Source organism: Manis pentadactyla, chromosome 12 (genome assembly GCF_030020395.1).
Source record: "Manis pentadactyla isolate mManPen7 chromosome 12, mManPen7.hap1, whole genome shotgun sequence".
NCBI classification, from domain to species: Eukaryota; Metazoa; Chordata; class Mammalia; order Pholidota; family Manidae; genus Manis; species Manis pentadactyla.
The window spans coordinates 1,831,277-1,858,778 of NC_080030.1; the positions used below are offsets into that span (position 1 = coordinate 1,831,277).

Consider the following 27,502-nt stretch of genomic DNA (forward strand, 5'->3'; position numbering starts at 1 on the left):
TGCACCTCATGAAAAGCCTTTGGCTTCACCCATCAGTGGCCTCAGTTTGGAAAAGCACAAGGAAAGCAGCCTTGGGAGCAGAGGCTCCCGATTCCCTGTGGCTGGGCCCGGTCCTCGTCCTCACTGAGTTCACATGAGGGGCCGCTGGGGGCAGCAGAGGGGTACCTGGACAGGTTCTGGGGGGACTTCCTTCAGCAACAATAGGTGTGCAGCACCCACTTGGTGCAGGTCCTCTGGGCACACTTAGCATAACTGCGTGAAGGAAGCAGACACAATACTGGGACCCCGTCCCGGGGGGAGTCGGTCGGGCAGTCACTTCAGGCGTCATCCGCAGGTCATGGCCGGGGAGCGTCATGGGCGATGCCCTCACCGCCTCCTCATGTGATGGGGGGCATGACGAGGGCCCACAGGAGGAACTGAAAACGTGAGTTTTCTACTGGGACCAGAGGGGGCACTGCCCGTGTGCACAGAATGGGCGGAGGAGGCGTTTGGGGCTTGGGGCAGGGGGCGCCCAGCAGAGCCCAGCAGGTCACCCATCTTTGGATTCCGAAGGGCGGGCTGACGACTGGGGACTTCCTACTCGGGAGGATGGGAGAGGATGGGGTCCCAGGACAGACACGCAGGGTCAGGAAGGAGGTGGGGACAGGTGCCTGGACAGGCAGGGGAGGGCAGAGCGGCTGGAAAGACCAGGCTTCTCAGTCTGCCACCCCCGGCCTTCCCGCAGCCCCAGGATGGGATGGGATGGGTGCCTTGCCTGGGAGCCCGAGAGTGCGCCCAGCGTCTTCCACTGCAGCCAGCCTGCATGCACCCTGCAGGGCCCAGTCCTCCACTACTTGGGCCAGAAGGAGCACCTGGGGCCCACGGTGGCCAAGATCAAAGGTGAGGGGCTGCAGCCAGGGGACCGTCTAGGGTGGGCTTCCCTTCCAGGCAGTGAGGCGTGGGGAATCAGGCCCGGGGTGACCCTTCCTCTGTGTCCTGCTCCAGCACCACGGCAGATGCAGCTGGGTCCAGAGACATGGAGAAGGCTGTCTTCGAGGCTAGAGCCCATCCCGGAGCTCCCTGAGACCCCTGAGCTGGAGCAACAGCCGGTGTCACCTGCTTCAGACCCTGCGGAGCCGGAGGATGTCCCAGCAGTGGCCTCAGCCCCGGCGCCAGGCCCCAAGCTGGAGCCCCATGAGCCCTCAGGCGTGGGGCCCGGAGACCCTGCCGGAATGGCACCGGGCCTGCCAGAGCCAGAGGCGGGACTGGACCCCACCAGACCCTGTGCCATGAGCCCCTGGGACATCCCAGGAGTGGTCTCATGCCCCGAGCTGGAGCCCCTTGAGCCCTCGGGCCCGGGGCGCGTACCACCTACCGGAATGGCACCAAGCACGGCAGAGCCAGAGGCAGGGCCAGCGCCCACCAGCCCCTGTGCCGCGAGCACCCCCTGTGCCGTGAGGGAGGAGCCGCTCACCATCCTGCAGTTCCCCCCCCCCCTGGTGGCTGAGCAGCTGACCCTTATCTGTGCGGTGAGCGGAGCGGGCTCCCGGGGTCGGGGCTGGGCCTTCCCTGTGTCACGGGCTGCCCCAGACCTGCCCTCCCCTGACGTGGGCTCCTGTGATGTGGGCCCACGTCCCAGCTTCCCCACGGACTCACCCTGTGCCCTGAGAGACCCTCCCCACGCCCAAGACTGCACTGACCACAGGGGGACAGTAGGGCTGGCCCTTAGGGGTCCTTGCCGACCAACGAGGAGGAGTGGAGGGAAGGTGGGCAGGGCCTGCCCGGGCTTGGAGGGGCGGGGCAAGGGAGGGGTGCTCAGGGAGGTGCTGCCAGGGCCTTAGGTCCTCGGGCCATCGGCCTGGCAGGCCTCCACAGCCTCCGCACTTCAGAGGCCCCTGCCATGGACCTGACGGCGTGGGAGACACAGACACCAACAAAGTCCCTGGGTGGAGTTGTTTTCGGGGAAACTGCACCTGAGTGGGTACCGGGATCCAAGGGGTGGCAGAATGGGAGGCAGATGCCCCAGGATGGCCGGGTGAGCTGCCTTGTGCTGCAGGGAGGAGGTGAGCGAGGGTGCCTGCGAGCAGAGCCCCTCCGTTCCCCACCACTGTGCGGCGCTGTGCATCCGGTCCTGGGCGCCTCAGTGGACGGGCTCCAAAGCCCGGACGGCCACAAGGCTCACAGCACACCTCCAGCTGCCTGGGCTCCAACTCCAACCGGTGGCTTCCTGGAAAAGGGGCACCAGGAGCACAGCTGGATGACACCCCATGTCACCCCCAGGAGCTGTTCACCAAGGTCAGCCGTTATGAATGCGAGGCCTACATTGCATACAAGCCACAGATGGGAAGAAGGTACCAGCCAGAGAAGGCAAGCATTGAGCACGTGGCCCCCAACATCCATAAGGTCATGAAGCAGTTTGAAGCCACGGTTAGGTTGGTCACCACCTCCTGCCTCGGGACCCCGAGCATGACGGCCCGGCACAGGGCCCGCGTGGTGGAGTTCTGGATCCGGGTGGCCAAGGTGAGTCATGGGACGGCCCCCGGGGTCCATCCTGGCGTCTTGGGACCTGCTCCCCCCCTTTGCCAACTCTCATGATGAATGCCTGCGGTCTGCCCCGCACGGTCGCTGGGCCCTCCTGCCAGGGGCGTGCTGACCTGGACTCGCAGGCCCCAGGGGGGGACAGCCATCCCTGCCCCTTCCTTGGGTTGAGCTACAGTCCTCCACCCAGGAGGGCTGCTCACCAGCTACCAGGTGTGCTGGGCTTAAGGACAGGAGTTCATGGGGGGACAGAGCAGAGAAGCAGGCCACGCTCTCAGCTCTGTCTTCCCTCCCAGGACTGTGAGACCTTCCTGAATTTTGCATCCCTCCACGCGATTCTCTTGGCCTTGCAGTTCCCTCCCGTAGGTCGTCTGAAAAGAACCTGGGGACATGTTTCCTGGTGGGTAGTCCTGTCCCCGGGACCAGGGCACCTGAGGGGACAGGGATACCCCGAGGTCTGGCAGTGTCCCCTCAGATGGCTGGGACTTTCTGGGAGGTGGCAGAGCCTAGGGACAGGGATGGCGGGCTCTTGGAGCCCCCTGTGGGTCAGGCCAGCGATACCCCTGGAGGAATCAGTTTCCCGCAATGTCAGGTGTGGGTTGAAGCCAACTGGAGATCTCGAGCATGCGTTCTGCAGCAGGAGGTCTCTGCCCCAAGGACAGTGACCTGGCCCAAAGCAGATTCGCCCCGGGGAGAACTGGGAATGGAGGCCCCGGGTGGAAACACGCAGCCCCCTCCCCAGGCCACGGAGTGCCCAGGGCCCAGGGCTGTGGTGGATAGCCTCCTGCAGGCTAGTTGATATCTGGGGTCTCCAGGAGAACTGGTCTGCCCCCAGACTCCCCACCTGCTGGCCACATGTCCCCTCCTCCTCTCCCCGCCCCTTAGGAAAAGCTCCAGGATGTTTAAAAAACTTAAAAAGATGGACAAGAAGGCTGACCGGCAGTGGTTCCACGAGGTAAATGGAGGCTAGACGTCTCGAAGGGAGGGGTCCTTGGGGCAAGTCCTCTGCCGTGCTGCGGCCCAGCCTTGGGGCAGACTTGAGGTGTGCGGGGTGAGAGGGGGGAGCTGATGGGGGAAGTAGGGTCCCCCAGGCCCCCAACGGCCTCGTCTGTCTCCCTCCCTGGCCCCACTTGACTGGGGGCCTGGCATCCAGTGAGGACCCAGAGGTCAGGCCCCCGGTCAGGGCTGGGGCTGGCGTGGGGTCGGGAGCAGGGGTGGGGCCCGTGGCTGAGCAAGGTCGGCCTCTCCCTGGGTCCCCTCAGACCGTTACCCTGGGGTGCGGGCCTGCCAGGTGAGCAGGGTCCAGGGAGCACAAGACGGGCTTCAGCTTTCTGCCCATCCCACCTTGTCGTGTGAGGGGAGCGGTGGTGATAGCCAGGTGACAGTGGGTGCTCAGGGCACCCTGGGAGGCAGGGACTTCCCCTGACACTCTGCAGGTGAGGAAGCCTCTCGGGGCGGCTGGCCGCGGCCCAAGGACACAAGAGAGGATGAGTGTGTGCCGGAGCTGGGGTCGCTCTAGGCTGAGAGCCTGCTGGAGGTGGGGACAGCATAGGTGCCAGGGGACTCGCGCAAGGCATCCATCAACCAAGGTCTGGTTGTGGGAGGCCGCGTGGGAGGGGAGCACGAGCACCTGAGTGTCCCGGACCTTGCAGGAGGCGAAGTACCTGTTGACGCGATGGCAGGGGGACCAGAGGACACCCGACTACCAGGAGAATCAGGTGAGAGTGGTGTGGCCTGGTGCCACGAGCCCTGAGCTGCCAGCACTGGGGTGACCAGGAGGGCGATAGCAGCTGGGTACGGGGAGAAGTTGGAGGACAGGTGCAGGGACCACAGGTCCTGGGATTGGCCAAAAGCCAGCCCTGGGAGGGACCGGGAGAGGAGCGCAGGGTGAAGGGAGAAGGGGAGGGAGGCAGCACAGGGTGGTCCAAGGGAGCTGGGGGCTGCGGGTGTGGGGTTCAGGAGGAGCTCTGTGGGCGCCCCTGAGGTAGGCGGGGACTCATCACCTCCCCATCCCCGTGGCACAGGGCATGGTCCCCTTCCTGGGATATATTCTCGATGACGTGCCCATGGACCAACTCCCGGAACATAACGATGAAGTAAGTGAGCCCAGTGGGGCACAGGGGGGCAGGATGGTGAGCTTTGGGGAGGAGAGAGCCCCAGTGAGCCCGCACCTCTCAGCATCTGGCCACCACTACTTCTGAGAGTCTCCCCTCCACCCCAGGAGCTGGACCCATAGGAGAAGACCCACTTACGCCCCGGTCCTGGCCCCAGGGAAGGCGGGGCTGAGGGCGAGAGGGGCAGCATCTGGGCAGGACTGTCCTCCCCCTCAGGCCCTGCCCAGGGGGAGGCATATTGCTCCTTCAGGGCAGGAAGCACATCAGGGGGCTGGCAGTGCCTTCCCGCCTGAGGCCCCGTCTCCCTGTCTGCCATCACAGAGAGCTGCGTGGGAAGCTTGGCCTCAGCTCCCCAGTCCCCTCCCCGCCTCTCGGTAGCCCCGATCCCGGGCCAGGTCCGGGTGCTGTTTCTGGGCAGGCCTGCCCCTTGGAGGGCCCTGGAGGTCCTCCACCTTGAGAAAGGGTGGGGACGTTCCGGCCTCATTCTGGGCTCAGGGGGCTGTTTCCCATGCACTTTGGCTGCCTTGCTGCCTTCCAGGGTGATGGTATAAAATAAGAGTTGAGTGCCCAGCCATGAAAGGTGAGGGGCGGAGTCAAGAACCCCTGGGCAGGACCTTGTCCACCCCGTACCCTGGGTCTAACGTGTCTTGAGAGAGTTAAGCCACACAGAGCTGAGGACACTGAAGGCTTTGTCAGGTGGGGGGTGGGGGTGGCATCAAGGCCGCCTTCCTGGAGCAGGAGCTGGAGACCCAACAGTGGGAACAGGCAGGGCTGGATGGCACTGGAGGGAAGGCGGGTTCCCGTGTGAGCAAAGATCCGGGACCATCCCAGTGCCCCCGCTCCTCACCCCCCTCCTCGTCTGCATCCTGTCCTTCCTCTGCCCCAGGTCATTTCCATCCTAGACGAGATCTGGATTCAAAGGCGCGTGGCCAGGCAGTACGACCTGGAGCCCGATGAGCGCTTCCAGTCCTTTCTCCAGGCCGTAGAGCCCCTGGATGAGGAGCAGAGGTGAGGCCGGCAGGAGGCAGGCGTGGGCTGCAGCTGCCCGCAGGCTCTGGGAGAAGGGACCCTGACGTGTGGCTCCAGGGGCTCACAGGTGTCCCTCTGTCCTGCAGCTACAGCCTGTCCTGCCAGCTGGAGCCAGAGGGCCAGAGGGCCGGCAGAAAGGGACTGTTGCAGTTCTTCAGGCGCCACAAGATTTAAACTTCCTGGCCAGGGCCAGGTGAGTCTCCGGGCGGGGGCGACCGGCAGGGGGTGGGCTGCTCCACAGCCTCAGGGAAGCTACGGGCCACGTTGGGTGTGGGGGCGTCCTAAAGACGGGTGGGGCTGGGGTCCCAGCTCCACGGCCGACCAGTCCTGTCAGACTGACGGGTGGTTCCCCTCCCCCTCTGGGACCCAGCCTCCTCCTCTGTGAGTAGGTGACGCCCAGGAGCCTTCCCGAGACAGGGACCCCCCGGACGCTGGTGATTGACAGGACCCTCCGTGCAGGGCCAGGGGCCCAGAGGGCAGTGGGGACAGGGTGGAAGCAGGATTACGGGGGGATCCCGGGATAACCTGCCTCTTCTGTTCACCTGTGTGGCCCTGCAGCTGCTGTCATCGGGCCCGCGGCCCTGCTGGTGTCCTGGCTGCATGTGGACGAGAGCTTCCCCTTCGGGCAGGTGGCACCTGGCACTCCCAGACCCGAGTCTGCTTCCTGCTCCTCTTCCTCCCCCTGCTCATCCTCCCCCTCTGCTGGGGCAGGTGCTCTGGCACCTCCTCGGTCGGCAGACCCAGGCAGCTCCCCGGGCTGCCGCTGCATCCTCAAGGACCCGTACGTAGCTGCAGCCAATCCGGCCTCCTTCGTGCTGTGTCGTCCCCTCTGCTCGTGGCCCGCTGGACAGAGGCGAGCTGCCCCACCACGCCGAGGGTGTCACCATTTGTGCACGTGGCCTCACGTGTTGTCAACACCACCTGCTGCCTGGGTGCCATCAGCCACCGAGTTGCAGCCACACGGTTCCAGGAAAAGGTGGGGCCGTCCTCACCAGGCCTGGACATTCCCGGGATGGACACGGACACGGTGCAGTGCTGCGTGGAACCACCGCCCCCTGGGTGCCCAGAGGAGGCATCTGAGGATGCAGGGGTGGCCGGCCGCCGCAGGTTCCCAGGGCATGCTCCCAGGGGTGCCCCCTGTGCAACTTCCACCCCTCATCCCTGAGGAGTAGCCTCCCTAGGGATTAAAGACGGCGGGGTGAGAGGTGAGACAGAGACCTCCTCCCAAAACCACATATAATATGAAAATGTAATTCATACAACTCAGCCTGAAAGAATAACAGGAAAGAAGGCTGCGCAGACTGCACACACCTAGAGAAAAGAGCAGACCAAGAAGGCTGCGCAGACTGCACACACCTAGAGAAAAGAGCAGACCTCACGGAACAGGGTAAGGTACCAAAGCTGTGACCCGGCGGGACTCGAGCCCTTCCCCCACCCCAGCGCATCGGCGGGAGGAAGAGACACAGACCAGGGACGGAGTGGACGCCTGGCACTGCTGAACACCCAGCCCTGGAGATCTGTTCGGAGCACAAACCTACATTGCATGGTGCTCTGGTGATTAGTGGGGCTGGAATACCTGGAGAGATGGAGATTCCCGCTGCTTGTGGAGAACAGGCATTCATATCCGGCTGCTCTGGGCGGGCAGTCTCAAAACCTTCCTAAAACCAAGAGGGCTGCTAAAGGGGCGAGGATTGCACAGAGCTTACTGCTCAGGAGAAAGGACAGGTAGACAGAATTGGGCGGGTGCACTCTGCCCAGCAGGTTGGGAACTTAAAACCATCTTCAGGCGCTACATCCCCCTGGCTGGCTACGCAGCTGCACGGACCCCCACGCTGATATGCAGCCTGCTGTGTCTTCCTCCTGGCTAGCCTGCACCTGGCTCGCAAACCGGCTGCCCCTGCCCTGGCATCAGGCCAGCCAGAGGGACGTCCCACACAAAGCACAGAGGCTTACACCTGTGTGTTCCGCCACTGGTTCTGGCAGTGGAGACAGGCATAGCAGCCGGGAAACAGGAAACAGCTCTTTCCTCCCCCAAGGCACCAGCACCACTCCCCTGCGACCCCCGCCACGTACAAGTATGAAACGTCAAAAGAACCTCGTTCAAAGCAAACTCTCAACACCAGACAAAGGATCGAGTGAGACTGAATTAATAAATCTTCCTGAAAGAGATTTCAAAATAAAAATCATAAACATGTTCATGGAGGTACAGAAGAATGTTCAAGAACTCAGCAACGAATTTAGGACACAGACCCAATCGTTGAAGAGCACAATAGAGGGTATTAAAAGCCTGTTAGATACGGTGGAGAAGATGATAAAGAGAAATCAGGGAAGAGGAATACAAAGAAGCTGAGGAACAGAGAGAAAAAAGGATCTCTAGGAATGAAAGAATACTGCGAGAAATGTGTGACCCATCCAAACGGAGCAATATTCGTATTATAGGGGTAGCAGAAGAAGAAGAAGAGAGAAAAATGGGAGGAAAGTGTCTTTCAGGAGGTCATTGCTGAAAACTTCCCCAATCTCGGGAAGGACATAGTCTCTGAGGCCATGGTAGTGCTCAGATCGCCCAACACAAGGGACCCAAGGAGGATAACACCAAGACATATAATAATTAAAATGGCAAACATCAAGGATAACGACAGACTATTAAAAGCAGCCAGAGAGAGAAATTAGATCACATACAAAGGAAGACCCATCAGGCTATCATCAGACTTCTCAGCAGAAACCTCACAGGCCAGAAGGGTGTGGCATGGTATATTTAACGCAATGAAGCAGAAGGGCCTCGAACCAAGAATACTTTATCCGGCAAGATTATCATGTAAACTTGAAGGAGGGATTAAACAATTTTCGGATAAGCAAAAGCTGAGAGAATTTAGCTCCCACAAACCATCCCTACAGTGTATTTTCGAGGGACTGCTGTAGGTGGAAGTGTTCCCAGGGTTAAATAACTGTCACCAGAGGTAATCAAAATGGATAGACAGAGAGTCCAGAATATGATCCCTAACATATAAAGAATGGAGGAGGAAAGAGGGGGAGGGGGAAAAAAGCCTTTAGATTGTGTTTGTGATAGCATACTAAGTGAGTTAAGTTAGGCTCTTAGGAAGGAAGTTACCCTTGAACCTTTGGTAACCACAAACCTAAAGCCTGCAATGGTAATAAGGACATACCTACGGATAACCACCCTAAATGTAAATGGTCTGAATGCACCAATCAAAAGACACAGAGTCACTGAATGGATAAAAAAACAAGACCCAACTATATGCTGCCTACAAGAGACTCACTTCAAACCCAAAGACATACAAAGACTAAAAGTGAAGGGATGGAAAAAGATATTTCAAGCAACTAACAGGGAGAAAAAAGCAGGGGTTGCAGTACTTTTATCAGACAAAACAGACTTCAAAACAAAGTCACAAGAGACAAAGAAGGACATTACATGATGATAAAGGGGTCAATCCAACAAGAGGATATAACCATTATAAATATCTATGCACCCAACACAGTATCACTTACATATGTGAAACAAATACTAACAGAATTCAAAGGGGAACTAGAATGCAATGCATTCATTATAGGACACTTCAACACTCCACTCACTCCAAAGGACAGATCAACCAGACAGAACATAAGGAGACAGAGCCATTGAACAACACATCAGAACAGATGGACCTACTGGACGTCTACAGAAGTCTCCACCCAGAAGCAACAGGATACACATTCTTCTCAAGTGCACATGGAACATTCTCAAGAAGAGATCATATACTAGGCCACAAAAAGAGCCCCAGTAAATTCAAAAAGATTGAAATTGTCCGAACCAGCTTCTCACACAACAAGGGTATGAAACTAGAAATAAATTACGCAAAGAAAATGAAAAAGCCTACAAACACATGGAGACTTAACAACATGCTTCTAAACAACCAACGGATCAATGACCAAATAAAAACAGAGATCAAGCAATATATGGAGACAAACGACAACAATAATTCAACAACACAAAACCTGTGGGACACAGACAAGGCGGTGTAAGAGGGAAGTACATGGCAATACAGGCCTACCTCGGGAAAAAAGAACAATCCAATATGAACAGTCGAAACTCACAATTAACCAAACTAGAAAAAGAACAACAAATGAGGCCCAAAGTCAGTAGAAGGAGGGACATAATAAAGATTAGAGCAGAAATAAATAAAATTGAGAAGAATAAAACAATAGGAAGAATCAATGAAAGCAGGAGCTGGTTCTTGGAGAACAGAAACAAAATAGATAAACCCCTAGCCAGACTTATCAAGAAAAAAAGAGTCGACATGATGCATAAACAGAATCAAAAATGAGAAAGGAAGAATTACTACGGACACCACAGAGATACAGAGAAGTATTAGAGAATACTATGAAAAATTATATGCTAACAAACTGGATAACCTAGGAGAAATGGACAACTTTCTACAAAAATACAACCTTCCAAGGCTGACCCAGAAAGAAACAGAAGATCTGAACAGACCAATTACTAGCAACAAAATTGAATTTGTAATAATAAAAGTACCTAAGAACAAAACCCCTGGAATAGAGGGCTTCACCACTGAATTTTATCAAACATTTAGTGAAGACCTAATGACTATCCTCCTTAAAGTTTTCCAAAATGTAGAAAAGGAAGGAATACTTCCAAACTCATTCTATGAGGCCAGCATCATCCTCATACCAAAGACCAGGCAAGCACACCACAAATATAGAAAATTACAGACCAACATCCCTGATGAACATAGATGCAAAAATACTCAACGAAATATTAGCAAACCGAATTCAAAAATACATCAAAAAGATCATCCATCATGATCAAGTAGGATTTATTGCGGAGAAGCAAGGATTGGTACAATATTAGAAAATCCATCATCATCATCCAGATCAACAGAAAGAAGGACAAAAACCAGATGAGCATCTCCATGGATGCCAAAAAAGCATTCGACAAAATTCAACATCTATTCAAGATAAAAACTCTCAACAAAATGGGCACAGAGGGCAAGCGCCTCAACATAATAAAGGCCATAGATGACAGGCCCACAGCCAACATCATAGTGACAGCGAGAAGCTGAAAGCCTTTCCCTCTGAGATCCGAAACAAGACAGGGATGCCCACTCTCCCCACTTTTCATCAACATAGTACTGCAGGTCCTTGCCGCAGCAATCCGAAAGCGCAAAGAAATAAAAGGCATCCAGATCGGTAAGGGAGTCAAACTGTCCCTGTCTGCAGATTACATGATATTGTACATAAAAAACCCTAAAGAATGCACTCCAACACTACGAGAACTAATACCTGAATTCAGCAAAGTTGCAGGATACAAAACTTGGCAGCACGGGCGGAGGGCTGCTCTGGGCCCAGGCACGGGGCTCTGGGGACTGCCCGTCATCGGACCCCACAGAGAAGCCATGTGGCCGAGGCTGCCAGCAGCATCGATGCCCGCAGCTGCGGCTCCAGGGGCCGGGACGTCAGGAGCCTGTCCCATCCTCCGCTGCAGCGGGCAGATCCTCTGGGTGCCAAGTGTACGGACACAGCCCCGGCCCCTCCCTTCAGGGGAGGCCTGCTGGCCAGAGGGGCAGCTGGCCACCGGAGGAGGGGAGGCCCTGGCCCTTGCTGCCCCCCACTGTTTTTTCAGAAAATATGTTTTACCTTAATAATAAAAAAAAAAAGAAATAGCCTCCCTGAGGGCAGTGTGATGTGGATGTTGTCCCTGGGGGTCACCCCTGTGCAGGTGGGATGCACTCAGGGAGAGGACTGCCCCCACACTGCTCTTTCTTCTCAAAGCTCTGCCCCACAGGCAGACATCGTGTGCCCCCCGACCCACCCCGGCCCTCAAACTCTCTGACCCAGGGTGGTCCCGACCTGTGTATGCCAGGTTGCCCTCCATCCTCCGTCCTCGCCCATAAGGTGCTCAGGAAGAGCGGGGTGCTCTAAGCCCCAGGCGGGCACACCTTGGCAGCACTGGGGAGGGCTGCTCAAAAAGAACCTGGGCCTTTCTGCCTGTCACCTATAGATTATGATCAGACATGAAAATCTACTGATTAGAAGCCCCGGGGTGTCTCCTCACGGCTGGGACACCAATGCACATGTACTCCAAGTAGATCCCAGGGCTGCACGCCACCAGTCTAGCACTGTCCCATTTGATGAGACACAGCTGCCCCACACATTTCAGAAATTCCGTTGCAAAAAATGTGGAACTTGGTCTCTCAAAGCACCTCCAAGAGGTGCATGCCTTCCATTGGGGGGCTTTCTCTGAGCCCAATTTCTCCACACTTCACACCTCACAGCACCCCTCAAAGCTCCCAGGACCCCAGTCCTTCCCCATGGTGCCCCTCAGCCGCCCACCCCCAGGCCAGGCTGGTGTGAGGCCCCTGGTGTCCCGCTCCTGGGTCCTGGCTGAGTGGCCTGAAATCTGTGACAAAAGGCTGGGGAGGCTGAGCGGAGGCACTTGGCTCTGATTCTCCCCACACTGCTCCCCCAGGGCTCTCAGGACGTGTTCACCCTCCCAGGAGGGGAGGCCTGGCCTGGAGGGGAGTTCCAGGATCAGCACAAACACCCCCTTTGGGGGCTCCAGGCTGGAGACAGTCTCCAGGCCTTACGCTGCAGGTGGAGCCCCAGACTGGGGACTGGGGAAGCGGACGTGGGCCCACCTGACAGCCTCAGGTGACCACGTGATAGGAGGTAAAATCGGGACACCCAGGCCACCCTCCTTTCCTTTCCCTGGCCCTGCCCACAGCACCCTCAGAGCCATCTGCCTGCACGGTGGTCCCAGGGATGACCTCAGGCTCCCCGGCCACATAGGGAGGTAGGTTTGGGCAGGAGGAGGGCACACGGGCCCCTGGCAGGGCAGGGGCCCAGGTCAGACCTGTCATCCTGCACGGCCCACCAGCCTCAACCTGACACAGGAGAGCTCTGGGCCCAGAAACAAAGCAGCAGCCCTGGGCCTGCTGGGTGGTCACTGGGCCAGCGGTCCGTCCTGCCCCGGGTCTGTGCAGGGGCCCCAAGCGCGCTACGGCCTAGACCGCTGGTGCTGGGACACCAGGCTCACACGGCGGCGTGGCCACCCTGACTGTGGGCTGCAGCGCACCCTCTCCACCCGGCGTGTGCTGGGGAGGTGGCAGGGCCCTCCGGCCGCTGGTGCGCTCCTCTGCACCCAGGCACCGGCTCTGGGGGCTCCCCGTCTTCGGGCTCTTCAGAGAAGCTGATGCTGGTGTTCTTGTTCGCAGGCTCAGAGAATGAACTTTGCAAACACTCAAGGTAGGAGAGCATGTGCGAGGCTTTTATTTAGACATAAAGCAGAGGACAGAGCTCCTGGCTTGCCCCTGCCCGGAGGGGACAAGACAGCCCCGGGGTGATGCACTGTCTAGGGGATTTAGAGGCAGGTGAGGGACAAAGGGCCAGGGATGCACACCTGCTAAACGGTCCCCAAATGCTTACCTTCGAAGAGACACTAAGTTTCTTACCAGTCTTCCAGATTATTTTGCTTACTTGCCAGTATTACTTGCCTACGTTGCACATCATTTGATTAGGGCTAGAGGAAGAAAAGCAGCATCTGGGTAGTTGAAGAAAATAAGCCGGGCCTTTGAGCAGGCGACGGTACATTTTACAATAGCCTCATTTAATGGACACAGTGAAGACATGGGCTATGCTGCGGTCTTTTCTTATGTGGGGGATATTCAAACATTTCAGGACAAGTCACTCCTGGCTTTTTAGTTATAATTAATCTCACACAAGAACGCTTATATTACTTTAGAGAATGAATGTGACTGACTTTGCTTAATTGTTTAATATGGAGTTTCAGTAGGGGTTTTATTCCGGAGGCCCTCACCCTGCTCTGCCTGCACCCTCGGTCCCTGCCTCACCAGCACTGAGGCTCCGTGGCTTCCCTCCCCAGCTGCCATTCCCTCCTAGTTCCCCCTCCAGGCTTCCCTTCCACACTCCCCAAGCTCTCTGTTCCCATGCTCGCACCCCTCTCCCCTCCACCGCCCTCCCAGCCTTCTCCTTCCCCCACCCCTCCCCTGGGCTGGGACGCCTGTTAGGAGGGCTTTGTGCATTTTTCTCGGTTCTTGTCCCCGCCGCGGCAAAGAACTGAAACGCAGAGACACAGTAGTGAAGTCGAGTTAAAGTTTTATTTACGGAGAGAAAGTGCACACTCAGAGAGAGGGGAGTGTGGGCAACCTCAGAGAGAAAGGCGCATTGAAAGGTTTTTTTGAAAGGCGCATGAAGGATTTTTCAGGAATGTGACAAAGGGCTAGGGGTGTGGACCTGTGAAGTGGTCTCAAGATGAGACATGACGTTTCTTATCAGTCCTCCCGGTAATTCTGCAAAATTAGCTTAACACAAGAAATGCACTGCTCGGATTCCCTCCAGAATAGCAGCTTCCTGGTTTGGGAGCATATCAATTAAGACTGCCTTCCCTGCCTCCAAGGTGGGCTGAGTTATTGTATGTTCGCTGAAGAGTATGTTATGTGTGGATAAAATGAAAATTCCTGGGGCCAGGATTCTCACCTGGGCCTAGTCGGCTAGCTCACTACACATGTGGGCAATAGGTTGCTACTGACTCTATAGAAAGAGCTCCACCCAGTGCTCTGGGTGACACGGTGACACGGCCGCGAGGCTGCAGGAGAGCAGAGCAGAGGCTGGAGTGGTGGCAGCGCTGAGGTCAGAGGCCTAGAGGATGTCTGCAGGACGGCTGTGCAGGCAGAGAGGCCCAGAGGCAGAGACCGGCTTGCTGCATGCAGACTCGCTCTGATTGGATGGGATGTTAGGGATTGACCTGCCACGGTGGAAATAAAGTTGGGTAAAGCCCTTTCACCCCAAGAACGTTTTACTGTCATTTCTTTGGTCACATTGAATCCATAGCGAAATTGCCCAGGGTTGAAACCCATTGGCAGGACATTAAAAATCTCACTTCTTCACTTCCTGGGTTTTGAAATGCAATCTTAGCTTTAAGACAGAATCTTTCCTGTCTTACTGTGCTGTTATGGCTGGGCTAGCTTGCTAAGTGAACTGTCCAGTCCGCAAATTACTTGATATGGGGATGGAGGAGGAAAAACAGCATATAGGTAAAGGTAAAAAAATAAGCTGGGCCTTTAAGCAGGCTAAGTGAGTCTCACCATGACATGATTTACTAAACACAATAAAGACAAGGGTATGCCGAGAGACGTTCCTTTGTCTGGGGAACACTCAAGCATTCCAGGCCAGTTACTCCTGGCTTCTGGAACTTTAACTGATCTCACTGGAGAATGCCTATATTCTTAGTTTGCTATTTTTACCCTAGAGAAGGGACAAGCAGAAGGTGCCAAAGAGCCCCGTGCACCTTATTAAGAAGTGCAGACTCTATTTCATACGCAATATGATTCTGAGCAGCGAAATATGATCACTTTCTTATAGGTAGGTCATCTAGCAGTAGTGAGGGGAAAGAATTTAAGTGGGAGGCACTGAAGGATTGGGGGTCAAGTAGGAGGCCACTGCGCAGCTTAGGGGAGAGACGGTGAGGGCTTGGAAACCCACTGTGGTGGTGACAACCGAGAGGAGACACAGACGTGAGAAAGAGCAAAGTCACTGGAACCGGGCCTGACTCGCTATGCGCGGGATGGAAGGCGAAGCCGTCTCCCGGGTTTCTTCCTGGGATGGCGGGGGACAGGTTCCGATACTGGTAAGAAAGTTGTGGGCAGAGGAAGATAATGGACTAAGTTTGGAAGACTTTAGGTTTGGGATACTTGTGAGTAACCTAGGAAGAATTAATATTGTCAAAATGGTAATCCTACCTAAGGCAATCTACAGATTCAAATGCAAACCCTATCAAAATACCAACAGCACTCTTCAACGAACCGGAACCAAGCGTTCTAACCTTCATAGGGAACCACAAAAGACCCCGAATAGCCAAAGCAATCCTGAGAAGGAACAATAAAGCCGGGGGGATGTCACTTCCAAACTTCAAATCTTAGTAGATCTGCATAAGAAGTCAAGATCTACTACAAAGACACAGTAATCAAGACAATTTGGTACTGGCACAAGAACAGACCCACAGACCAGTGGAACACAATAGAGATTCCAGACATTAACCCAAACATATACGGTCAATTAATAGACGATAAAGGAGCCGTGGATTCATCATGGGGAAATGACAGCCTCTTCAACAGCTGGCGTTGGCAAAACTGGACAGCTACATGCAAGAGAATGAAACTGGACCATTGTCTAACCCCACACACAAGAGGAAAGTCAAAATGGGTCAAAGACCTGAATGTAAGTCATGAAACCATAAAACTCTTAGAAAAAACATAGGAAAAAAATCTCCTGGACACAAACAGGAGCAACTTCTTCATGAACATATCTCCCCAGGCAAGGGAAACAAAAGCAAAAATGAACAAGTGGGACTATATCAAGCTGAAAAGCTTCTGTACAGCAAAGGACACCATCAACAGAACAAAAAGACATCCTACAGTATGGGAGAATATGTTCATAAATGACATGTCCGATAAAGGGTTGACATCCAAAATATATAAAGACCTCACGAACCTCAACAGACAAAAAGCAAATAATCCATTTAGAAAACGGGCACAGGATTAGAACAGACACTTCTCCAAAGAAGAAATTCAGATGGCCTACAGGCACATGAAAAGCTGCTCCGCATCGCTAATCATCAGATGAATGCAAATTAAAAACTGACAAACAACAAATGTTGGCGAGGATGTGGAGAAAGGGGAACCGTCTTACTTAGACTGCTGGTGGGAATGTAAATTAGTTCAACCATTGTGGAAAGCAGTATGGAGGTTCCTCAAAAATCTCTAAATAGAAATACCATTGACCCCGGAATTCCACTCCTAGGAATTTACCCTAAGAATGCAGCAGCCCACTTTGAAAAAGACATATGCACCCCTGTTTATCGCAGCACAATTTACAATAGCCAAGAAATGGAAGCAACCTAAGTGTCCCTCAGTAGATGAATGGATAAAAAGAAAGATGTGGTACATATACACAATGGAATATTATACAGCCAGAAGAAGAAGAAAATCAGGCTACCATTTGCAACAACATAGATGGAGTTAGAGGGTATTATGCTCAGTGAAATAAGCCAGGCAGAGAAAGACAAGTATCAAATGATTTCACTCATCTGTGGAGTATAACAACAAAGAAAAAAAACCTGAAGGAACAAAACAGCAGCAGACTCGCAGAACCCAAGAATGGACTAACAGTTACCAAAGGGAAAGGGACTGGGGAGGATGGGTGGGAAGGGAGGGATCAGTGGAAAAAAGGGGGCATTACTATTAGCAGACATAATACAGGGGGGCCACGTGGAGGGCTGTACAACACAGAGAAGACAAGTAGTGATTCTATAGCACCTTACTATGCTGAAGGACACTGATTGTAATCGGGTATGTGGGGGGGACTTGATGATGGGGGGAGTCTAGTAAACATAATGTTGCTCATGTAACCGTAGCTTGATACCAAAAAATAATCATAATAACAACTTAATAAAAAATTGAAAAAAAAGATTATCATTTAAATTTGAAGGAGGGATTAAACAATCTCCAGATAAGCAAAAGCTGAGAGAATTTAGCTCCCACCAGCCGTCTCTACAGTGTATTTTCGAGGGACTGCTATAGGTGGAAGTGTTCCTAACATTAAATAGCTGTCACCAGAAGTAACAAAAGGGGATAGACAAAGAGTACAGAATATGACACCTAATATATAAAGAATGAGGAGGGAAAATTTTAAAAACAGCCTCCTTTAGATTGTTTGTAATAGCATACTTAACTGAGTTAAGTTAGATTCTTAGATAGTAAGGAAGGTGAGGCACCCTTGAACCTTTGGTCACCACGAACCTAAAGCCTGCAGTGGCAATAAAGACATACCTATTGATAATCACCCTAAGTGTAAATGGTCTGAACGCACCAATCAAAAGACACAGAGTCACTGAATGGATAAAACAACAAGACCCATCTATACGCTGCCTACAAGAGACAACTCACTGCAAACCCAAGGACATACAAAGACTAAAAGTCAAGGGATGGAAAAAGATATTTCATGCAACTAATAGGGAGGAAAAAGCAGGTGTTGCAGTACTTGTATTAGACAAAATAGACTTTAAAACAAAGAAAGTCACAAGAGACAAAGACAGACACCACATAATGATAAAGGGGTCAATCCAACAAGAGGATATAAGCATTATAAATATCTATGCACCCAACACAGGAGCACCTACATATGTGAAACAAATGTGAACAGAATTAAAAGGGGAAACAGAATCAATGCATTCATTTTAGGAGACTTCAACACTCCACTCACTCCAAAGAACAGATCAACCAGACAGAAAATAAGTAAGGAGACAGAGGCACTGAACAACACATTGGAACAGATGGACCTGACAGACATCTACAGAACTCTCCACTCAAAAGCAGCAGGATACACATTCTTCTCAAGTGCACATGGAACATTTTCAAGAACAGATCATATACTAGGCCACAAAAAGAGCCTCAGTAAATTCAAAAGGACTGAAATTGTACGAACCAGCTTCTCAGACCACAAGGGTATGAAACTAGAAGTAAATTACACACAGATGACGAAAACGCCTACAATCACATGGAGGCTTAACAACATGCTCCTAAATAACCACTGGCTCAATGACCAAATAAAAACAGAGATCAAGCAATATATGGCGAGAAATGACAACAATAATTCAACAACGCAAAATCTGTGGGATGCAGCAAAGACACCGCCGAGAGGGAAGTACATTGCAACACAGGCCTACCTCAGGAAAGAAGGACAATCCCATATGAACACTCTAAACTCACAATTACCCAAACTAGACAAAGAAGAAAAATTGAGGCCCAAAGTCAGTAGAGGGAGGGACATAATAAAGAGCAGAGCAGAAATAAATAAAATAGAGAGGAATAAAACAATACAGAGAATCAATGAAAGCAGGAGCTGGTTCTTCGAGAAAATAAACAAAATAGTAAACCCCTAGCCAGACTTACCAAGAAAAAAAGAGAGTCAACGCACATGAACAGAATCAGCAAATGAGAAAGGAAAAATCAGTACTGACACCACAGAAATATGAAGAATTATGAGAGAATACTATGAAAAATTATATGGAAAGGAACTGGATAACCTAGAAGAAACGGTCAACTCTCGAGAAAAACGCAACCTCCCACGGCTGAGCCAGGAAGAAACAAAACCTGGACAGACCAGTGACCGGCAGGGACACTGCCCCGGGAATCCCCAACGGCAAGGACGACAGGCACCTCGGGAAAACACTCTTAATTCCGAAGGCGCGGCCCCCGGCGGCCTGTCCCCCGCCGCCCCGCCGCGGGTCCCGCCGGGCCCCTCAGCTCGCCCGGCCCTCGCCCTCGAGGCCGCCGCCGAGAACCTCCACACGCGGCAAGACGCCCTCCGGCCTCCCCGCCTGCGCGGCCCCCGGATTCCCCGTCCCGGGCGGCGGCGGCGCGGCCCCCGGCCGGGCCCAGCGAGGACCCACCACCCGCGCCGCCCGCCGAGCCCTCGCACGGCCGCCCCCTCACCGGCTCGCCCGCGCCCGCAGGCGGAGGCAGAGGTCCCCGCGCCCCGTCAGGCCCCGCCGCGCCCCGCGGCCACGTACCTTCCGGCCCGCAGAGCCGTCGCTGTCGCCTTCACCCCTGAAGCGGGGCCCGCTCGGGACGCTCCGCCGCAGGTCCGCCGGGAGGAAGGCGCAGCCGAGCACAGCGCGGGTCCACCCTCACGTGGTCTCCGCGGGGCCCGCTGCGCGGACGGGACGGCGGCCCGGAGCATGGACGGAGCCGCGGGAGCTGCCTCTGCCTACGGCGCTCGCGAGGCTCCCGACTCTTGAATGTGGCGGCGGCGGCGCCTGCAGCTACTAAGCCGCCGCCGGACTCACTGGTTCTGCGCGCTCGCCCAATGGCTGCCTGCTCCGCGGCGCCGCCTTGCTTATTGGCCACGAGTGCCGTCAGTCGGAGGCGGGCCTGCCCGCGACCTGCGCGCTCATTGGCCGCGAGGGCCGTCAGGCGCGGGCTGTCATTTTCTTCGATATACTTTCTGATTTTTCATGAGATGACCCACGCGTTATTTTTTTTTAATTAATCAATTAACTTATTTAGGTGTCCTTAGTGCACAATCACATGAGCAACAATGTGGTTACTAGATTCCCTCCATTATCGAGTCCCCCCCACACACCCCATTACAGTCACTGACGATCCTCGTAGTGAGACGCTGTAGACTCACTACTTGTCGTCTCCGTGTTGTACCGCCCTCCCCGCGCCCCTCCTGCATTATGTGTGCTGATCCTGATGCCCCTCGCTCCCCTTGTCCCTCCCTCCCTTCCCACCCACCCTCCAGAGTCCCTTTCCCTTTGGTAACTGTCAGTCCAGAACTGTCAGTTCTGTGAGTCTGCGGCTGTTTTGTTCCTTCAGTTTTTGCTTTGTTCTTATGCTCCACACGAGTGAAATCATTTGCTGCTTGTCTTTCTCCGCCTGGCTTATTTCACTGAGCGTAATACCCTCTAGCTCCGTCCATGTTGTAGCAAATGGTAGGATTCGTTTTCTTCCTATGGCTGAATAATATTCCATGGTGTATATGCACCACATCTTCTTTATCCATTCATCTACTGAGGGACACTTAGGTTGCTTCCGTTTCTTGGCTATTGTAAATAACTCACCTCTTATTAAGTTATTTAATTTTCAAGGGATTGGGGATTTTCTACATATCTTTCTATTACTGATTTGTAATTTAATGCACTACGGTCAGAGAACAAACATATTTTGTATGATTTCAATTCTTTGAAATTTAGTTCAGTTGTGTGATCTATGTGATCAATACGTCATATGCTCCTGAAAATTCTGTTGTTGTGGAGTGGGATGTTCTATTAGTGTCAACTAGATCTAGTTGGTGGATACCATTCAGTTTTTCTGCATCTTTGCTGAGTTTTTTTTATCTACTTGTCCTATCGGTTACTGAGAAAAAAAAGTGTTGACATATCCAAGGAGACTGATGGACTTGTCTGTGCTTTCCCTTTAGTTTTATTAGTTTTCCTTTTCTTTCTGTTAGCATTTTGGGATGCTTTTAGTAGGTGCATTAGTGTATCTTCCTGGTGAGTTTATACTTTCATCATTATGTATGGAGATGGGTGTGAGCGCGCGGCCCGGTCCCTCTACCTCTGCGTGTCTTCGGCGCGGGCGCCCCGGCACTTGCAGAGCGCACCTGCTGTTGCGGGAGAGCAGCGCGGGACGCGCGGCAGCAGGGTGCCCAGGGCCGCACGTGGCCTGGGGCGGTCGGCCCGGTCCGTGCCCGGGGTGGGGGGCGGGGCTCGAGGCCACGGACACCACCCTCGGACGACGGGCGCGCCCAGGGGCCCAGGGACGGTGGTCCCCTCCTGTGGGGCCGGGCCTGCCCTACCTCCCTACCGTGGCCAGGAGGGGAAAAGCCCTGCCTCCGGGAGCGCAGCCCGGGCCCGGGGACGGGGGGGCGGGGGGGGGGTCTAAGGCCAGCGCTGGCCGGCGGGTGGGGGCGAGTGGAGGCGATCGGAGCGCAGGGCTTAGGGGCACCCTCCGTAAGGCCTGCCTGCGGGGTGGGGGACCCGCCGGCCTGCCCGCGGGTTGGCCCTGCCTCTGGGCGGGGATGCCAGGCTGAAGGCGGGTGTGCCCACCGCCACCCCCAGCCCCCGGACGCGTGTGGGGGTGGGGGACGAGGCCCGGCAGCCGCAGGTGGTCACGGTGGGGCGGGGAAGGGGCTGGGCGAGGGGGGGCACCCGCGGTGAGCGGGCGGGAGGGGCAGGCGGCCGTGGACTGTCTTGTCCCCCCCACCCCACCCCACCCCACCCCACCCCACCCCGCATGCCCCAGGAGCTCTTTTCTCCCACTTTCTCTCTAAATAAAAGCCTCCCTGGCTTTCTTTCCTACCTCGATCAGTGTTTGCGAAGTTCAGTCTTTGACTCTGGGAACAAGAACCCCGGTATCATTTTAGTCTGTTAAAATTCCCCGTTCTGCCCCCTCATTGTTTCTGTGTCCCATCAAGTATTTTACCAGACGTTTCCTGTTTTATATTCCCGTGAATTACTTCCCTTTCCCTTTGAAGTTGCAGACCCTCACCCCTCCTCCGTGGTTCAGGAGGACACACAGACCTCATTCTCCCTGCGTAACTCCAGGGAGGGGAGATCCCAGGGCAAAACACCTTTGAAAGCGAAATCAGGCAAAGGGAGAAATAGTGTTCAAAAGCCGTTTATTGCCCACAAGCAGTCGCCCTGCGTCTCCCTCTCTCTCTCTCTCTCCTGCTGCAGTAGAAGACAGCCAATACTCCCACCAAGCTCTCTGGTCCAGGGAAGCCCTCGCTCGCCCACGTAATCACCCACTGATGGAGACGGACTACTTCTCTCCACCCCTTGGAAACCCCTGTGGATGCGGACATGCACTAAAGCCAGGCCAAGAGAGTTTTGCAAATATTGCAATTTTACCCACACCCTGTCTGTGGAACAGATGTCTATGGCTTCCCTGTATGTACTTAACTAAATTTTGTTACTTTTTCTCCTGTTAATCTGTTTCACGTCAATCTGTTTCTTACTCCAGCTAAGGGAACCTCAGGGAGAGAAGAAATTCTTGCTGCCACCACCGGTCAAGTAGCTACGTTGACCAAGGGCTGACCCAGGACCTCCATCTTTTTGTTGAAAGGAGCAGGATCGTGTGGAGAAAATGGAAATTATAGCCAGGCTTCTTGCCTGGGTGTCACACACTGTAGACCTGAGGGGCCTGTCAGCACATCTATGGGATGTTTACAGAGAGGCTGGTCAGTCTTGGGAGTGTTCGGCAGAAAAATAGATATGAGCGGGATGAGAGAGAATTAAGGCCAGTAAAGTTCACTAAAAAAGGGACTCAAAAGGCATTCTGTCCCAGGGGACTGAGGAGGAGCAGAAAAGAAAAACAAAACGCTAGTGAATTGGCGCGGGAATGTCTGCTTGGGCCCCTGCAAGCTGCTACTTCATGTGTCTGCACCCCAGCCTCTCTCCTACCATTTCCCCTTGAAAAGCCCTGACCGCTTGCGTGTCAGGAGGAAGGTGGTTCCCTAAGGCAGGAGCCTGCCACTCCCTCATTTGCTAGCAAGTCAATAAACTCTCCTTTCCTTTCCTCAAAACCTTGTCATTGTGTTTTGTGATTTGACCTCAGGGACGAGGACCGGGTCTTGGTATCAGGAGCAGCACCCCCCCCACCCCGACCAAGTGCCCGCAGTGCCGCTCCTTCAGTGTCAGAGGCCACAGGGCCGAGCTGTCAGGGACGCAGAGCTCCCGGCTTCCTCCTTGCTAGCCACGGGGGACTGTGCCGGCCAGGAGTTCGTGCTGTGTGGCAGGGCAAGTACAAGTCTCTAGAACTCCCTCCGAAGTATATATTGAAAGCAGTACTGCCTTCCAGGAGAGGTTACAGACTGGAGTTCCCACCAAGGCCTTGGAAGACGTGGGGGTGGTGATTTCCACAAACCCTTATTGAAGTCACTCACTCGGCCTACTCAGAAAACGGACGAATCTTGGAGATGACAGTGCATGATGGACACCGTGATCGGAGTGTCTCAGATTGCAGTTACTGCTGCACATGGGGCTTCATCACTTGGTCCCCAAGCACCCAGTGTGTAAGTATTGCTCAGGAAAATGCTCTTTGTTCTCTTCCTGTGAGTAAAGACCAGCAGGGCAGTTAGCTTTCAGCCGGCAAGGAGAGAAAACTATCTCAGAGGCATATCAAATCTCCAGACTTAGGTTGTCCCTTAGTGACAAGGAACCTTCCTGTCCTTTTCCTTCCAGAAGCCGTCACACTGGCCCATCCCACTGATGGCACTACGCCCACTGGACCCAGTGATCAGGAAGTACAACTTGTCTAAGCACACTGATAGAGCAGTCACGTGTCAGAAGGTGGGAAATAAATCCAACAAAAATTCAGGGGCCTTTCGTCTTCGACAAGTTTCTAGAAGTCTATCGTGTGGGTATGCCTAGCTCTCCTAAGGTGATGAATGAGGTGCTGTACCTGGACCCTCCTCCACCCCCCGCACACAAACGGCACAGCAGCCTGGTAGACCACCTCGGATTTCAGAGGCAGCACAGACCTCATTTCCAGTGTGCTACTCTGACCCATTTACTGATTGGTCTGAAAAGCACCTAGTCTGAGAGCAGCCTGGACCTTTGGAAGGTGGATGCCAGTAGATGGCAACACCTGGATCCCCTCTCATTGCTGCCCCTTCCAGGTGCACACCTGAAAACGGCCTACCGGGGGACTGACCTGCCCAAGATCACAAGGCCCGGACCCCGGCCTGACTTGCGTGCTGTTCCACGCTCCGTGCCAAGCCTGGTTGGCACTCCTCCATCTCTGAGTCTGTGCATCAGACACACGTGACACCAGTCCCCAGGAGCTGGAGGGGTCATCCATGTATCCCTGGGGATGTCCCTAGGGAGGAACGTCTGGCATGACACTGCCTGTGCAGGTTGGGGCGTTGGGCTGCTCCTGGGAGGTACCGCGGCCGCAGCGGGACACGGAACTGGTAAGAAAAAGAGGCCTGAGCTCAGCTCTTGTCTCCTCAGAGCTGGGACCCTGGTGACACTGCCAAAGAGCGAGGGGAGGGCTCTGCTGGAGACTGTGTAGTCGTGCAGGGCAAAGGCCAGGAGGGTGGGCGGTCAGCAGCCCAGAGGGGCATGTGGGCGTGTCTGAATGCACGGAGGGGCCCAGGAAATGGACCCTTGAAGAAGTGATGTCACTGAAGACACGCCCAGTAGAACCTGAATTGTGACCCGGACGGAACCCAGACCCTGGCCGCAGACCCCGGTCCTGCTCACTTGACCGGAGGCGCTCGACAGAGCAACATGCGGTCTTGTTGTGCGGAGCCTTCTGAAGGCGTGGGAGTCCGGGAAGCCGAGACGGAGAGTCCTGCTGCTCGCTGTGGGCGCGGGCTCAGTGACCTCCTCCACCGCCTCTGTCCGTGTCTCCCGAGGAGCCCCGAGGTAACACAGGGCAGCCCAGAGCGGGCCACTCCAGGGCCAGGCCACAGTGTGACCCATCCCAGGCTGATCTTCCCACGGCCCTTCCTGTGTGTGTGCGGTGGGCGTGGGGCATGGGTGGGACTGGAGGCTGGGGAGGAGGGGGGCCGTTCCTGGGTGGCAGCACGTTGGGAGGTGGTGGCCCCCTAGCGGGGCAGTCAGTGCCACAGCTCTGGTCGCAGCATTCAGGACGTGGAGGTGAGTGTTGGGACCAGGCACTTCCACCCGCATGTTAGTCCTGAGCCCGGGGGTGTCCTCTCCTTCCCCCAGGGACTGGATGTCTAGGCAGATGGCCCTGTGCGCCTGACCTCGGGGGCGGGCTTTGCGGCCCACACTGCCCCCTGCGGGGAGGTCCACGCAGCCCCGGGTGCCTCCTCCGCAGCTACCAGGCGCCGGCTTTGCAGAGCTCCACCCTGGGGAGCGACGAGGAGCTGGTGGATGGACTCACCTACCCCATCTCCCTGGGCCTGGGGCAGGCTGGCTACACCCAGGACCCCGTTCCAAACCTGGCAACCTGCCAGGGCCCTCCCAGGGCTGCCCCACGAGCGTGGCCGACCGGCCCACTCCAGAGGGCCTGGAACCTCGTCCCCGGGGGCACCCCGTGCCTCTCCTTGCTCACATCCCGGGGGGCTGGGGGCTCTCGGGTGAGCTGCGAACCTCCCTCGTCCTGGTGGTACCTGGGTTTCCCACTGACTATACCCCTGCTGCCCCCCTCAGCCTGAACATGAGCCAACTGTCCACGGGACTGAGGTCCCCAGGCGCAGGGCTCCCCGGAAACGCGTGAGGAGGAAGGGGAGAAAGCGCTCGGCACGAGTGCAACCAGCTCCACACACCAGCCGGAGCGCACCTGAGCTCAAACTCCCTCCCGAGGAAGCCGAGCAGCTGACCAAGGGACGGCGGCTCCCCTGGTGAGTACCCACCCCCCTCCTCGGCACAGTCGGGCCTCTGCCCACGGCCTGCTGTGTGTCTTGAGCGTCCCCACATGTGTCTGAGCCGTGGTGTGTTCCTCTGACAGGTAGGGTGGCTGGTGATCAGCCTGTTAGGGTGTCCATGGGGAACACGGGAAGAGCCTTAGAGGGGCTCCCCAGGCACTGGGTGCTGCAGAAAGGACTGCCGCCCAAGCTGGGCCACTTCGGGGCTATTACTTCTCTGCACCTCATGAAAAGCCTTTGGCTTCACCCATCAGTGGCCTCAGTTTGGAAAAGCACAAGGAAAGCAGCCTTGGGAGCAGAGGCTCCCGATTCCCTGTGGCTGGGCCCGGTCCTCGTCCTCACTGAGTTCACATGAGGGGCCGCTGGGGGCAGCAGAGGGGTACCTGGACAGGTTCTGGGGGGACTTCCTTCAGCAACAATAGGTGTGCAGCACCCACTTGGTGCAGGTCCTCTGGGCACACTTAGCATAACTGCGTGAAGGAAGCAGACACAATACTGGGACCCCGTCCCGGGGGGAGTCGGTCGGGCAGTCACTTCAGGCGTCATCCGCAGGTCATGGCCGGGGAGCGTCATGGGCGATGCCCTCACCGCCTCCTCATGTGATGGGGAGCATGACGAGGGCCCACAGGAGGAACTGAAAACGTGAGTTTTCTACTGGGACCAGAGGGGGCACTGCCCGTGTGCACAGAATGGACGGAGGAGGCGTTTGGGGCTTGGGGCAGGGGGCGCCCAGCAGAGCCCAGCAGGTCACCCCTCTTTGGATTCCGAAGGGCGGGCTGACAACTGGGGACTTCCTACTCGGGAGGATGGGAGAGGATGGGGTCCCAGGACAGACACGCAGGGTCAGGAAGGAGGTGGGGACAGGTGCCTGGACAGGCAGGGGAGGGCAGAGCGGCTGGAAAGACCAGGCTTCTCAGTCTGCCACCCCCGGCCTTCCCGCAGCCCCAGGATGGGATGGGATGGGTGCCTTGCCTGGGAGCCCGAGAGTGCGCCCAGCGTCTTCCACTGCAGCCAGCCTGCATGCACCCTGCAGGGCCAAGTCCTCCACTACTTGGGCCAGAAGGAGCACCTGGGGCCCACGGTGGCCAAGATCAAAGGTGAGGGGCTGCAGCCAGGGGACCGTCTAGGGTGGGCTTCCCTTCCAGGCAGTGAGGCGTGGGGAATCAGGCCCGGGGTGACCCTTCCTCTGTGTCCTGCTCCAGCACCACGGCAGATGCAGCTGGGTCCAGAGACATGGAGAAGGCTGTCTTCGAGGCTAGAGCCCATCCCGGAGCTCCCTGAGACCCCTGAGCTGGAGCAACAGCCGGTGTCACCTGCTTCAGACCCTGCGGAGCCGGAGGATGTCCCAGCAGTGGCCTCAGCCCCGGCGCCAGGCCCCAAGCTGGAGCCCCATGAGCCCTCAGGCGTGGGGCCCGGAGACCCTGCCGGAATGGCACCGGGCCTGCCAGAGCCAGAGGCGGGACTGGACCCCACCAGACCCTGTGCCATGAGCCCCTGGGACATCCCAGGAGTGGTCTCATGCCCCGAGCTGGAGCCCCTTGAGCCCTCGGGCCCGGGGCGCGTACCACCTACCGGAATGGCACCAAGCACGGCAGAGCCAGAGGCAGGGCCAGCGCCCACCAGCCCCTGTGCCGCGAGCACCCCCTGTGCCGTGAGGGAGGAGCCGCTCACCATCCTGCAGTTCCCCCCCCCCCTGGTGGCCGAGCAGCTGACCCTTATCTGTGCGGTGAGCGGAGCGGGCTCCCGGGGTCGGGGCTGGGCCTTCCCTGTGTCACGGGCTGCCCCAGACCTGCCCTCCCCTGACGTGGGCTCCTGTGATGTGGGCCCACGTCCCAGCTTCCCCACGGACTCACCCTGTGCCCTGAGAGACCCTCCCCACGCCCAAGACTGCACTGACCACAGGGGGA

General features: G+C 55.7%; 1 protein-coding gene across 1 annotated transcript; it reads right to left on the reverse strand.

Moving 5' to 3' along the window:
- LOC130679934 (uncharacterized) lies at positions 1-26,168 on the reverse strand. Its single transcript, XM_057489536.1, has 6 exons — positions 26,033-26,168; positions 24,972-25,076; positions 19,465-19,635; positions 19,264-19,379; positions 7,237-7,318; positions 1-2,206 (listed from the first exon to the last, which is right to left on the reverse strand). The coding sequence occupies exons 1-6, from the start codon at positions 26,166-26,168 to the stop codon at positions 1,632-1,634; spliced, it is 1,185 nt and encodes a 394-aa protein (XP_057345519.1). The 3' UTR covers positions 1-1,631.
- Between the last annotated feature and the right edge of the window lie 1,334 nt (positions 26,169-27,502).